General features: G+C 32.7%; 2 protein-coding genes across 2 annotated transcripts in view; both read left to right on the top strand.

Moving 5' to 3' along the window:
• The window catches only part of LOC134727740 (putative ankyrin repeat protein RF_0381), a 296,205-nt gene that overhangs the window by 116,812 nt on the left and 165,650 nt on the right, over positions 1 to 13,743 (top strand). The window lies entirely within an intron of this gene.
• LOC134681480 (uncharacterized) lies at positions 774 to 13,609 on the top strand. The gene is made up of 7 exons (XM_063541115.1): positions 774 to 861; positions 1,633 to 1,887; positions 3,351 to 3,872; positions 8,635 to 8,741; positions 9,558 to 10,802; positions 12,778 to 12,808; positions 13,578 to 13,609. Exons 1-7 carry the CDS (start codon positions 774 to 776, stop codon positions 13,607 to 13,609), a joined length of 2,280 nt encoding a protein of 759 aa, XP_063397185.1.

Here is a 13,743-nt window from a genome sequence, read left to right as displayed (position 1 = left end):
AATTAAAAAAAATCAAGACTAACAAAGGCCAGAGGCTCCTGACTTGGGACAGGCGCAAAAATGCGGCGGTGTTAAACATGTTTGTGAGATCTCAACCCTCCCCTTATACCTCTAGCCACTGTACAAAAGTAAACGCATAGCAATACGCACATTAAAATTCAGTTCACGATAAGTCCGAGTCTGATGTCAGAAGATGTAACCAAAGCAAATAAACAAAATGACAATAATACATAAATAACAACAGACTACTAGCAGTTAACTGACATGCCAGCTCCACACTCCAATTAAACTGACTGAAAGATTATGATTTGTGTTGTATACTTTGGTTGTTTTCCCTTACTAGTTGAAAGAACAGTTTTGTCGAAAATAGACAGAACACCAAACTACAGACCAATATTAAAGAAAACCTTAGAATATACACATTCGTTTTATATCGTCTGATTAAAAATGTCTTGAGTGTCCATATCGAAAATGACATGAAGCCGTTATAACTTTCTTTTTTTGTACTGGTTATATTTTTGCTCCAGACCTTCATCTTATAGTGGACTTGACATGAACATAAAGTTTTGATTTAGTTCGAAATAATATTTGCATATTCTAAAAAATTATTGCTTATAAAAGGTACCAAAAACGTCTGTAATACCTCCAATCATTTTTTTTAATTTTTTTTTTAAACATGTTCAATCCAATGGATTACTTTTTCTACATTTTAATCAAACTTCCTTAAGGTTATTTTGATAGGTATACGTATTATTATTACATTTCAGTCTTATATGACCAAAGACAAAAGTGACCACAAAGACACTGCTACAGTTATGCATCAAGACGAAACACTACAAGAAACGTCGGAAAATGATATAGGTAAAATGTGTTTCCATATTAACCTTTTCAAAGTTGATTTGTGCATCGTATTATTTGATAAATAGTTAAGCTATTTGTTCGCTGAATTATGTTTTGGGTTGGTTATTTGATTTTCGACTTTGAGTTTCAAAAGTAGGTTTTGTTTAAAATAACCATGTCTGATCTGATGTACAGTAGTTGTCGTTTGTTTATGTAATATATACGTGTTTCTCGTTTCTCGTTTTGTTTATATAGATTAGACCGTTGGTTTTCCCGTTTGAATGGTTTTACACTAGTAATTTTGGGGCCCTTTATAGCTTGTTGTTCGGTGTGAGCCAAGGCTCCGTGTTGAAGGCCGTACTTTAACCTATAATGGTTTACTTTTTAAATTGTTATTTGGATGGAGAGTTGTCTCATTGGCACTCACACCACATCTTCCTATATCTATTGAAATAAGCTGATTTATTGGGCACAGTCTGAGTAGTCGTTTTTATATTAAACGGTAAGAGCTGAAGTATTTAATCAATTTATGTTTGAAGTAGTTTTTCACTAACATCCTTCTCGCATCATAAGATAACATAATCATAATTAATATATTGTCACTGGTAAACAATGATCTTGCTTTATTACATCGACAACTTCAGTCAATTCCTTCGTTTTAAAATCAAAACATTGTAATAAATGACGAATATAATGGTCAAGATTACTGAATTGAATATTCACATATTATGCAGCATACAGCTAAATAAAAAAAACATTGAACTTATTTTGACTCTAAATTTATCCTTTTAGTAAACCCTGATAACGCATTTCCCTTTGCTGGCACCTCTGAAGAATTTCTCAAACTGCTATCCACTGGCACATATGAGTCGTTTGAAAATGGGGTATTCCTTTGTGGAAGTTGTGCATGTGGAAAGTCCACCCTAGCAAGTGTTCTTATTGGTAGCCCAATACCGCGTACATGGCAATCAACAGATGGATTAGTCATACACTTTGGGCGTAACGGTATCAACTTGGAAACGTTTGAGATGGTTCCCTTACAAGGAGGTAAAGTTTGAAAATTGTAAACCGTAATTATTGACGATGCATACAAATAATTATATGGCAAGCATGTGTCATACTTAATGAAAACATTACGTAGTTGGACTGTATTCAAACTGTCTTATCAAACATTAATTTAACAACTGTATAATAATTGTCGATTAAAAAATTAGTTGTACAATTTATCAAACTGATAATGATTGAATGAATATACATCGTAACAAAAAGGCAATTAAACAGTTGAAGTAATGATGTCGACCACAATGTGGGCAACACAAATTGAAAAAAACGACAAATAATAGCAAAACATTTCACAATTAACTAGACTAAAAACCGGGTTAAATTTTAGCGCTTCGAGAGGTGAAGCAGTTACTGCTTATCATGCTGTACTCATCGTTCAAATAATCAGAACTCAGTTGAAAAGTTAATAAACTAATTGTATCTTATAAACAACCACATCTATAACAAGAGGAACTGTGACTTTTGAAACTTGCACTTCGGAAAATTCATGTTTTGGTACGGAAACACGGCAAAAAAAACAAACCCAATTGCGCACTTTGGCATTGTCCTTAATGCTCTTCAACATCGTACTTTATTTGGCCTTTTTTTTACTTTTTTGGTTCGAGCGTCACTGATGAGTCTTTTGTAGACGAAACGCGCGTCTGGCGTATATACTAAATTAAGTCCTGTTATCTATGAAGAGTTTATTGTATGAAGATTCTGAGGACATTTCGTTACATTCTTATTATGTGTTAAGGAGGCAGATATAAATGTAAATATAAACAAGCATATGGTATGCGAAAGGAAACCTCGAATATAATTATACTTAAATTAAAAGTGCACAATTGCATACTATGGTTAGGATTTTGAAGATAGATTCAATCAATTTAAAAAGGGTTTAAGGAGGTGTTGCTAATACAATTGGTATACTTAAATAAAGCACTGGCGAAATCCATGCTTTGGTAAATGAATCCCCCTAAAAAGTGGTGAATTAAAAAGCAAATGAAGAGGTGTTCAATACAATTATATGATGAGACTGTGATTTTGTCTCACATGATGTTTTCCTGTCTAGGGGATGGTCCATATGTAAACCAAAATCTTGCGGTAAAGTACGTTTTCAGTCTGTATATAAAGGAAACAATTTTGAGTTCACTCAATTTATTTACTATTTTTTTACTAAAACAATTGTCTTCTCCAAGACTTAATGAATGCTGAAAACGGGTTTCTATTAAAAATAATTTGCTTATTGTATTATGTGGGTTAAAGACTATAAAAACTTAAAACATATGATACATAAAGGGCGTGATAAGTGTTGCTTACCTACATCTGTTGAAGTCCTTGACAGGTCCTTTGTATTTAGTCTGCCTGTGTATTTATTTATTTTTTTACACGTTATACATGTGGTTTTCTCAGATACATGTTCAAATTTGTTTACTAATTTTTTATATTAGAAAGTAACTGTTTTGTAGAAGACAGAGGTCAAAATGTACTGACGAAAGTTATAATCGGTAAGCCATCTCGTGAAACAAGCACATGTCAAAGTTCTGATACCCACCTGGACCAGCACGTTGCGCCATCACCAATTGGAACTGATAATCTGGAATTAAATTTAATGGATATAAGGAACGAAGCCAGTTACAGTTCCAAAGTTTCTCAACTATCCGATGCTTGTTTAACAAAATCTCAAGATTTACCGAGTACAAATACCGTCAGATCTAAAATGAAAAACACGCCTTCAATTAGTCTGCCAAAAACAAAGAAAATTGAAGCATACGCTGTACATGAAGACATTTTGAAAGAGGTTAAGAGTGGTCAATACAAAATCAAGATTGCCCCTTCAGATCTGGTTGACTTTGGTGGTCAACGATCGTATGATATGACCCATCAGTTATTTGTTCAGCACGGTGGGACATTTGTCATTATGTTTGACGGTAGTAGAGATTTTCATGAACCACTGAAGGAATATCCTACGGGAGATATTTCTAATGAATGTAAGTATAACATTATGGCAATGTAAAATATTTAAATTTACCATTACATACAATAATCAAAAACATGCACCCTAATATGTATTGCATGTATTAACATATGTAAAATCCTCTGCAATGTCGTGAGATCAACGAGCAATTAGGGAGATCATACACGTAAACCAAGCGATGTGTAAAGAATGTACTAATCATTAAATAAACAATATGTCTTAGATATTACAAAGTTTAAACTTCCCACTCACTCGATGCACGGTCTTCCATATTTCATTACATGTATTTCATATGCCACTACAGCATGCACCATCCCCCATTTACAATACAACCAGTATCCGTTCACATTTGAATCGTAGGAAAGGTATGAGCTGTGGTCTCTTTTTTTTAACCGTGACAGACAGAAAGTATAAAACCACTTATCCATAGCCCTTTGCTTTCTATGTTAAATTCTGCAATGTCAAGCATTAGTGGCTACTAGTCTTAAATTCAAATTAATTGGCAGTTATTTCATGTCAAAACTGTACCTCATCCTGACTTGTGCTGAAAAAATCAACATACTTTTAATTGCATATTAGAGCATACTAGTTCCCAGAAGTTTGATAGTACAAACCTGTGTGTCTATAACATTTTCTACAGAAGCTATTTTCCCGCGTAATAAGTTTGTTAAAATTTTTGACAGTTCAAAAAGGGTCAGTAAACACCTGATTAAACGATACATTTGTTTCTACTTCTATAACGTTAAACAACCTATAACAAACGGCACACAATGTTTACAAAACTTTGGTTAGAAAAAAAATACATTACTGATGCTTAAATCTCATTAATCGGTTAACATGAAAAATCAAGATTACATACCATGACCGTGCACCCCTTTTTACTTCTAAATTGCTTGGTGCTTTCATTGTATGGCTAAATATTTTAACTTATATTTACTACTTTTTCTAGCATAATGATTCATTAGAAATATGAAGATATGGTATGAGTGCAAACGAGACACCTTCCTTTCAAAATCAGAATATGTAAAAAGAAAACAATTATAGGTCAAAGTACGACCTTCATCATTAAGCCATGCCTCGTACAGTATAGCCAGCTATGGCATGACCGAAACTGACCAGTGTAAAACAATTTATACAGGAAAATGAGAATAAGTAACACGTAAGAACCCCGTCTTCAAACAACAATCACTGACACTGGTTCCTGACTTCGGATAGGTGCAAAAATAAATTTAGCGGGTTTCCACGTTTTATCACCGGCGCTTACCATCACCGTAACCTAGCTTCACTTTAAAACAAAATATATTCAGAAAAACAAGTAAACATACAATATGAACGAATAAATTTGAACTATAATCTTCGAAAAAATGGCATTACATATAATAACGTTCACAGGTCTGAATATAATAATTTTGTTGACAGAATTACGAAGATATTTTTTAAAATATATAAATTTGTTGTTCATAGTATGAGAACATCCGCAAAAATTTATCGTCATACTTAATTCTTATCAAAGGTGGTACAAACAATAACATATATAACAAAATAAGTAAACATGGAATAACAAAATTTCATTACAAATTGTGTAACTGGTCAAAGAAACACGAAAGTAAGCTGTTACATGAATATCATTAGTGGGAATCCCGGTAAGGGAAGAACAACAACTTGCTTCCGAAAATTTGCAGATATAACATTGTTGTGGTGATATCTAAAGTAGTTAGGTATAATGTTATATATAGATACAGAAATATATATATAAATATATATATTAACGTGTATGTATATTTATACATCCAAATAACCATTCGAAAAGAATACAAATTTAGTTATGTATTAATTTGAGGATGACATAATCGATATTTGTGCCAATGAAAACAACATTCAGAAGATCTTATTACAAAATTAATAAGATAACTTTTACTAATAATTGTGTTTAAAGGTTCGGCGAGTTTACACGGATCACCAATATATAAAGCGCCTCTTTTCTTATCTTTAACATGTTTAACAAAGCAGAAACAATTTAAATATTATCTTCTAGCCTCCGGCACGATATGTTCTTACAACTATACAAAATGAATTAAAAAAAGACTTGACTTTTAGCTTTTTGTTGGTAGAGTATAAATTATGTATATTTACTAGACAAATATCTATAGATTACAAAATTCCATTCTTATTTGCATCAGTTTCGTCAATTTTCGTAAACAACTTTTGAACTTATTGGACTCAAACTAGCATTTTTACTAAAAAATAGCAGTTTTTTGTAAAAGTTTGATTTTATCTTCACAATGAAAGAATATATTTTCATTGATTCAAAATGTAAAAAATGCTATATTTATGGAGATTAATCATCAAATTCAAGGTCCACTTATGGCACAAAAAGGCCTAAGATATCAACTTTATCATAACACCAAAAAGGTTGCAATTTGGTTCGTAAATGGGTCTGTTTCAAAAGCATTAATGCTAAATAAATCAATTCTGTTCATATAAGTACATACTGTTCTCCAAAGTACGCCCATTTTAAACCTTTTGTCAAATATAATGATTTTCTACAATTTCCAGACCTCAAAGCTTTAGGAAAACCTTGGCCGCAACTTGGATCTAATATGTTTTGTAACCAAAAGATTCAAATTAATATAATGAAAACAATTTCTATTGAATGATTTTTTGTGAACATTTGTTTGGATACTTACAAATATTTTGATTTTATTATAAACCTAACTAACATAATTGGTCTTGTAAAACCCTAGACTTTCATTAAACCGTCACTCTAAAGACAATTGTCATAACAGATATATATGCATGACAATAATGTTTCATTAGATACAAAATGAAGATGGCAGTTGTTGCTATGCGTTCTAAATATATATGAATTCAAGCAAAAATTCAAGCAAACAAAGCTTATTGAAGAAAATAACCAAACTAAACTAAACCCCAATTAGACAAGAAAGTCTGATTTGGTAAACCACCAATAAATTAAACAATATGCATTATAGCTTGTCTTGCCTTCTATTTTCGTAGAATTAACCTAGTTATTATCATGAACATAAATTGTACAACTTCTTATCTGCCAAAATAATAGAAGTATACGATTTGTTAACTTGTAAAACATTCGACTAAAAAACCCTTATTCAAGAAAACAAAATGACGAAATAATTCGCACGCTCGCCCCATATGTTTTGGGGGCATTGGTCTGAAGAACTAACCATCATATTTGTGTAGGCTACCATTTTTTTTATGAAGCAAGGTATTTATTTTAACATTTTCTTAAAGAACATTCATGTCATAAAATAAGTTTCATGTAGAGCAATTTATGACTATGTCGTTTATATTTTTGTCGTTTCACTAAACAATGCCTTTTCGATGTATCATCCTTTTAAACACTCACTATTTATCTGTAACTTGCACAAAAGCTCAATGACGCAAACTTATAACATTGCATCATACTTTGTCTTGAAGTAGTCCCTCAATGGATTGAGTAGAGTAATATCACTTTTGATTCATAAGTAATGATTACATTGCATTTTATATCATTTTGTAACTTTCAAAATATTGTTTTTGTGTTTGGGAAGGGGCGAAGGTGTTGCTCACATTGAAACAATGCAATGATAGTCATATTGTAAGTTCGTGTTTGTGATTCAAACACAAATCTTGTAACTTTTTGTCGTATTGAATATTTAAAATATGTACAAAGAGAAACCATGTATATTTTTTTTTCTTTATATACATTGAAATGAAAAGTTCACCGAAGTAACAAATAAACACATATATTCTGGTAAACAAATTACAGATTGGTTGCTTTGGTAAAGATTTAAAAGTTCAAAAATATAAAAGAAATAAATTACTGAATGGAATTTCTAACTACTAGACAGCCATTGCATATAAACTTCAGGTGTCTAATTATTTAATGAACAATGTTCATGATATAATATTGGGGGAATACACCTTTACAAGAAAAGTCAGTTAATGTTATTTCAAACTGTCAATTTATTTCCAATTTAAAATTGAGAATGAAAATGGGGAATGTTCCAAAAAGACAACAACCTAACCAAAGAGCAGAGAACAGCCAAAGACCATCAATGGGTCGTCACCACAGCGAAAACAAAATCCCTTACCTGGAGGCGAACTTCAGCTGGCCCCTAAACAAAATTATGTATGAGTTCCATGAATATCACACTAAACTACAAAACATATAAATGAACTAAATTTAGAAAACGTACGACACTAACAGATGCTCCTGACTTTCGACAGGTGCAAAACTGCGGCGAGGTTTAACATATTTTGTGAGATCTCAAGGCCTAATTCATAGGTCATGTCATTACTCTTCCAGGGCACTTGAGATCACCCCTAGTTTTTAGTGGGGTTCGTGTTGCTTAGTCTTTAGTTTTCTATATTGTGTCTTCTGTACTATTATTTGTTTATTTTTAGCCACTGCGTTGTCAGTATATTTTTAATCTATGAGTTTGACTGTCCCTCTAGTATATCTTTCGTCCCTTTTTTATTTATGACGCATAAAATTGACATTGAAAATACAATATTTATTATGATAAGATGTTGTATATTTGCAAATTATACAACGATCCACCAAAGCCCAACATGACGTCGATGTAAGCAACATCGGTCATAGGATAAATTTCAACAATGCTTTAAGGTGTGTAATAGCATTGCTTTTTGTAAACATGTTTAAAAAATACGTGTAAATTGGCCTCTTTATTATCATTTGAATAATGAATACAAACGTAAACATAATATTTATTCTTGTATTCATATTTTTGTTCTAGCTATTGTGCGACATTGGGTCAACTCAATACTCACCTACTGTGTTGATGATAGTGATGTTATGCCAATGATCGTGTTTGCTGCAACACATATTGACCTGCTTCCGGAGGTTAGCATTGGCTTGTGTACATTTAGGAATAAATGATAGTTAACTTATTATTTTTTGGAAAGAAAAAACGATGCAGAGACACATACCTGCTAATGATTCCGTTATATAATTTGCATTATTCATGTCGTTGCTCAAACATGTCAAACGCGAAGTGCTGTTTATAAATTAGAATTTAGTGTACCCCACTGTAAAAACGTTCATCTTATTCCTTCGTTTGTTCATCCGTAAGTCCAAATATTATTTGTGTAATGTCTTTGTTAGGTACTAGAGAACTTATCTCGTAATTTATCAGCTGCTTCATAGTAAGAAGTAACCTGTGCACATTTTTTGGATCCGTAGAACACTTTCTTCCTGTTTGCCGATATTAGAAGATTTTAATCTGTCGGATGAACTTAAAATTCATCATGACATATTTCTACTTAACATAACGACTTAATATTTAGTCCACAGATTTGTGGTGATGACTTGTACTTTCGTTATTTGAACATCATTCCGGTCTGTTATTTGAATTCTTCCTGTTTTTCAATACTTTGAAATGCGAGCAGTTTTTTGCTAATTCAACACTGGTTGAAATCTTGTTAATATTAGTAAAGTAAACAGTCTTCATTCCCAATTGATGGCAACTTTGTGAAAACAATCAGATGAATATTAACTGGTTTGTCACTGCTTCTATATTATATTCCTTTACTCATAAACAATTGGACAATTTGATAATAGATAAATTCCAATTTATCACTCATCCACCTGATTTTCTCAGTACAATTAAGTAGACGTTACCAGTTCACGATTCAATTTAGTGTCATGTATCACTTTCAGGATTTACAGAAAAAAATGAAAGCCAATTTTGTAAAGAAAGTCACTGACATGTTTGGTAGCCATGAAAGGAAGAAACACTTCGTCTTCGATCCAGTTTTCTTCATTAACGGTACAGACAAAAACGACCAGGAAATTCAGAATTTGAAAAACCAACTTGTTACTATTGCCCAAAACCAGCCATCCTGGGGACTACGACGGCCTATGATTTGGGTTCCTCTCGAACTTTTGATCTCAAATATGAAAAAAGATAATGTCAATATTATATTCAAATCACATTTAGCTGAGGCAAACACAATGAATGGAGATCTAGCACTCTCTGACAAACAACTCGAAGACTTTCTCTTAACACAACACGCTTTGGGTAAAATCATGTACTTCAATCAACCGGAACTTAACAACTTCATCATTCTGTATCCTCCTGCATTGGTCAACATCCTGAGGTCATTTATTACGGATGAAATGTTTTGGCCCGAGGATGAAACTCTTAGAAACATCCTTAGAAACATGACTGATACTGGAAAGATATACAAAAAAGATCTCCTGAAACTATGGCAGCAAAAACGATTCCACACTCACATACCAGATGATGACTTCAAAGAATTCGTGATTCAAGTTCTCATTCATCTCGATGTTTTGGTCCTCCCAAAACGATACTCAGGCAAGAGTGATGCATACGTAGATTATTATTTGGTTCCATGCACAGTAAAAAAGAAGATGCCGATGTCATTTCTAGATGACAAATCATTTGCAAACAGAACACTTTCTTTGGTCTATCGATTGCAGCAGTCATCCATACCATCTGCACTTTCCTTCAAACTTATTGGAGCAGTAAGTGGTATATGGCCTATTATGGAGTTTAACGGTCGTCCGTTATTATACGACTCCTCTGCCGTGTTATCTGTTGACGGCAATACCGAGTTCCGAATGATTGTCGAGGACACACAGGTTATTGTCTACCTCACACACATGTCATCTAAGTCGTGCATCTCTCCAGATATTGCAGCCAGCATTCAAGAATGTCTAACCGCGACTCTAGAAGTTGTTTTAAAATTCTATCTCAGCACCATTGGAAAGAGCCACCAAATGGCTAATTTGTCAAATCTATTTCAAATTGAAGTTGGGGAAGTGTGTGGCAGATCACCCTGCATGGTATCCATTACAAAGGCGAAATTACATTCTGATTGGGTATGCGACAGCGGAAATGAACATTCCTCCAGATATCCTTTACTTTGGGTTTTTAATAAGGTACGTAACATTAACTAGATCGTCGAATATTAAAAAAGTAAATTATATTTTAGGAAAACAACATAGCTGTCAACATGAATCCATCGTAAAGTTGTCACTTGTTTAGACGTTATTTGGCTCGTTTTATTTATTGTGTCTGTTTAGTTAACGTTATTTGGCTCATTTTATTTATTGTGTCTGTTTAGTTAACGCATCAATGTAAATATAACGGAATTTGATGAGACTGTCATCAAAGTGAAAGGTTTAGCGCTATAAAACCAGGTTTAATCCATCATTTTCTACATTTGAAAATGCCTGTACCAAGTCAGAAATATGACAGTTCTTGTCCATTCGTTTTTTATGCGTTTTGTTATTTGATTTTGCCATGTGATTATGGACTTTCCGAGTTGATTTTCCTCTAAGTTCAGTATTTTTGTGATTTTACTTTTTATATATATAAGTATATCCTCTCAATATAACTAAAACTCGATTACACTGCCATAAACCTTATCAATAAGAATGCCGACAGATTCCTCAATAACTATACGATAAACAATTACCAAAAACATCAATTATAACATGCATAATGGCCATATCTATAACAAAAAAAAAAGAAGATGTGGTATGATTGCCAATGAGACAACTATCCACAAAAGACCAAAATGGCACAGACATTAACAACTATAGGTCACCGTACGGCCTTCAACAATGAACAAAGCCTATACCGCATAGTCAACTATAATAGGCCCCGATAAGACAATGTAAAACAATTCAAACGAGAAAACTAACGGCCTTATTTATGAAAAAAATGAACGAAAAACAAATATGTAACACATAAACAAACGACAACCACTGAATTACAGGCTCCTGACTTGGGACAGGCACATACATAAATAATGTGGCGGGGTTAAACATGTTAGCGGGATCCCAACCCTCCCCCTAACCTGGTACAGTGGTATAACAGTACAACATAAGAACGAACTATAAAAATCAGTTGAAAAAGGCTTAACTCATCAGATGGACAAAAATACAAGTGGACGTGGCCGGGTACTTATACATCCCGACACAAAAAGACGCAATGAACAAATCTGAGAGTACTCGCAGTTATCTAACAGCTAGTTCAAAGCCACTAACAACTAATAAAAAATCATGCATCTAAGACTAAACTATCAATCCGTACACATCCAACATCCAATTGATTTAGTGTAAAGACGTCACAAATAGCCAGAGAAAAACATGACCTTGTGTAATGCCAAGTTACAGGTATCGACAGATTGTAGATCCATGAATATGTATATGTATATAACATACTAGTAATATTTATTTCGCTTTTAATTTACTGATAACAAAATGAATATTTATACCAATAAAAACAATATTCAATGATCTTATTACAGTGTTGAATAGGTGACCTTTAAGAATAAGTTTATTTAAAGGAGCGACAAGTTTACATGGATCATTTCTAAATTTCCGGGCACGGTTAACAACATTTCCGTAAAAATGAGGATGTGCTATCCCGTTTGAAATAAGTTTTCTACAGGTACAAACCAAACTTCAAAACAAAATCTTTATATCTTTGGAAAAATTTAGTAAAGGTTTTAAGTAATTTATGGTAACGGTATCCCTGGTTTAATAATTTACCAGTAATACATACTAGGTTGCGTTCGGTAAAATAAAAAAACGTCACAACAGACACGGGCATAACGAACAAGTTGTGAAATATAAACACCGTAAGATAGCTATGTTAGATAAATTTTAAATTAAGACGATTTACTTAAAGTTTTCCCAATAATAAAAGAATGTATTACATATATTAAATGGAAAAAAAGAACAAAATATCAAAGACAAAGAAAACAAAGATAATGAAGGAGTTAATCTTATAATAAAATGCGTTGTTCTTCTTTATCATCATTGTGTTAGTTGTACATGTTTTATTATTATGTCTGAGGGTCTTTGTCATTTTGAAATGTTTCATAATTAAATAAACGTGTTTCAGACACAGGAAGAATGTCCACCCACTTGTCCAGGTAAGTTATTGTATTTAATCATTAAAATACTAAATGAAAAAAAAACACCAATTGAATAGATTACTGCGTACGAAGATTTAACCGGAGCTACTTGGTTAATCTTCATTTGGAAGGATATATATCAAGAGAGACAATTTAGCAAAATAGCCAAATATTTAACGAGGTCTCTCAGAAAGCAAGAATTTTCATGAAAAGCGGGGTAACTAACAATGGAACCATCAAATAACAATTGACAAAATAAGACATCTGGCCAAATGAAAAAGTTCCTAAACATAGAAATACAAAAACAACCAGTCCCGAAATATTACACGAACAAATACATATTAAGCAACGGGAACAGAAACTACAAACCAGTTACAGTCTGAAATGTCCGTACTCGACTGTACTGATTTTTACTCGACCAGTCTGAAAAGGTCTGAATTTTACTAGACATTACTCGACCCAAGTCTTAACCGTACTCGACTGTACTGATTTGTACTTGACCCTTATCTTTGACATTGAAAATATCCTGAAGTATTACTCGACCAGTCTGAAACAGTCTTAGCCCGTTTTCGACCTGTACTCGACCTATTTTTTTCAGTCTTAAACATACTCGAACAAAGGTCTGAACAATACTCGACCTTTCTGAATATACTTAACCAAATAACCTCTCCTTTTTTTTAATTTTAACTATTAAAATAAATTCCTTTTTAACTCACATGACAACAGCCACAATGAAATAAAGATATATATATAAAATCAGATTTTTACATCCTTACATGATTTTCAGATTTATCAAATAGAGGAGGTGAAATCAGATAATGTTATAAAATAATTTTATTTTATTAATTTCAAAGTTTGAGAGTTTAGTTAAATAAAAGATTTTCTTTTACCTAAACAGGCTAAATCTACACTTATGCTAAGGGTGATAAAACCTTATTAAGGCGCTTCTTGTT

This window comes from Mytilus trossulus, chromosome 8, assembly GCF_036588685.1.
Source record: "Mytilus trossulus isolate FHL-02 chromosome 8, PNRI_Mtr1.1.1.hap1, whole genome shotgun sequence".
NCBI classification, from domain to species: domain Eukaryota; kingdom Metazoa; phylum Mollusca; class Bivalvia; order Mytilida; family Mytilidae; genus Mytilus; species Mytilus trossulus.
Note: the sequence above shows the minus strand (reverse complement) of the source record. Positions and strands in the feature narration are given on the sequence as shown.

What these genes read in the sequence shown, in the direction of transcription:
- LOC134681480 (XM_063541115.1), top strand. Translation starts at nt 774, where the DNA reads ATGACCAAAGACAAAAGTGACCACAAAGACACTGCTACAGTTATGCAT. An exon ending in GATGGTTCCCTTACAAGGAG is followed by an intron (nt 1,888 to 3,350) that starts GTAAAGTTTGAA and finishes ACTGTTTTGTAG; the next exon opens with AAGACAGAGGTCAAAATGTA. An exon ending in ATGTCCACCCACTTGTCCAG is followed by an intron (nt 12,809 to 13,577) that starts GTAAGTTATTGT and finishes CATGATTTTCAG; the next exon opens with ATTTATCAAATAGAGGAGGT.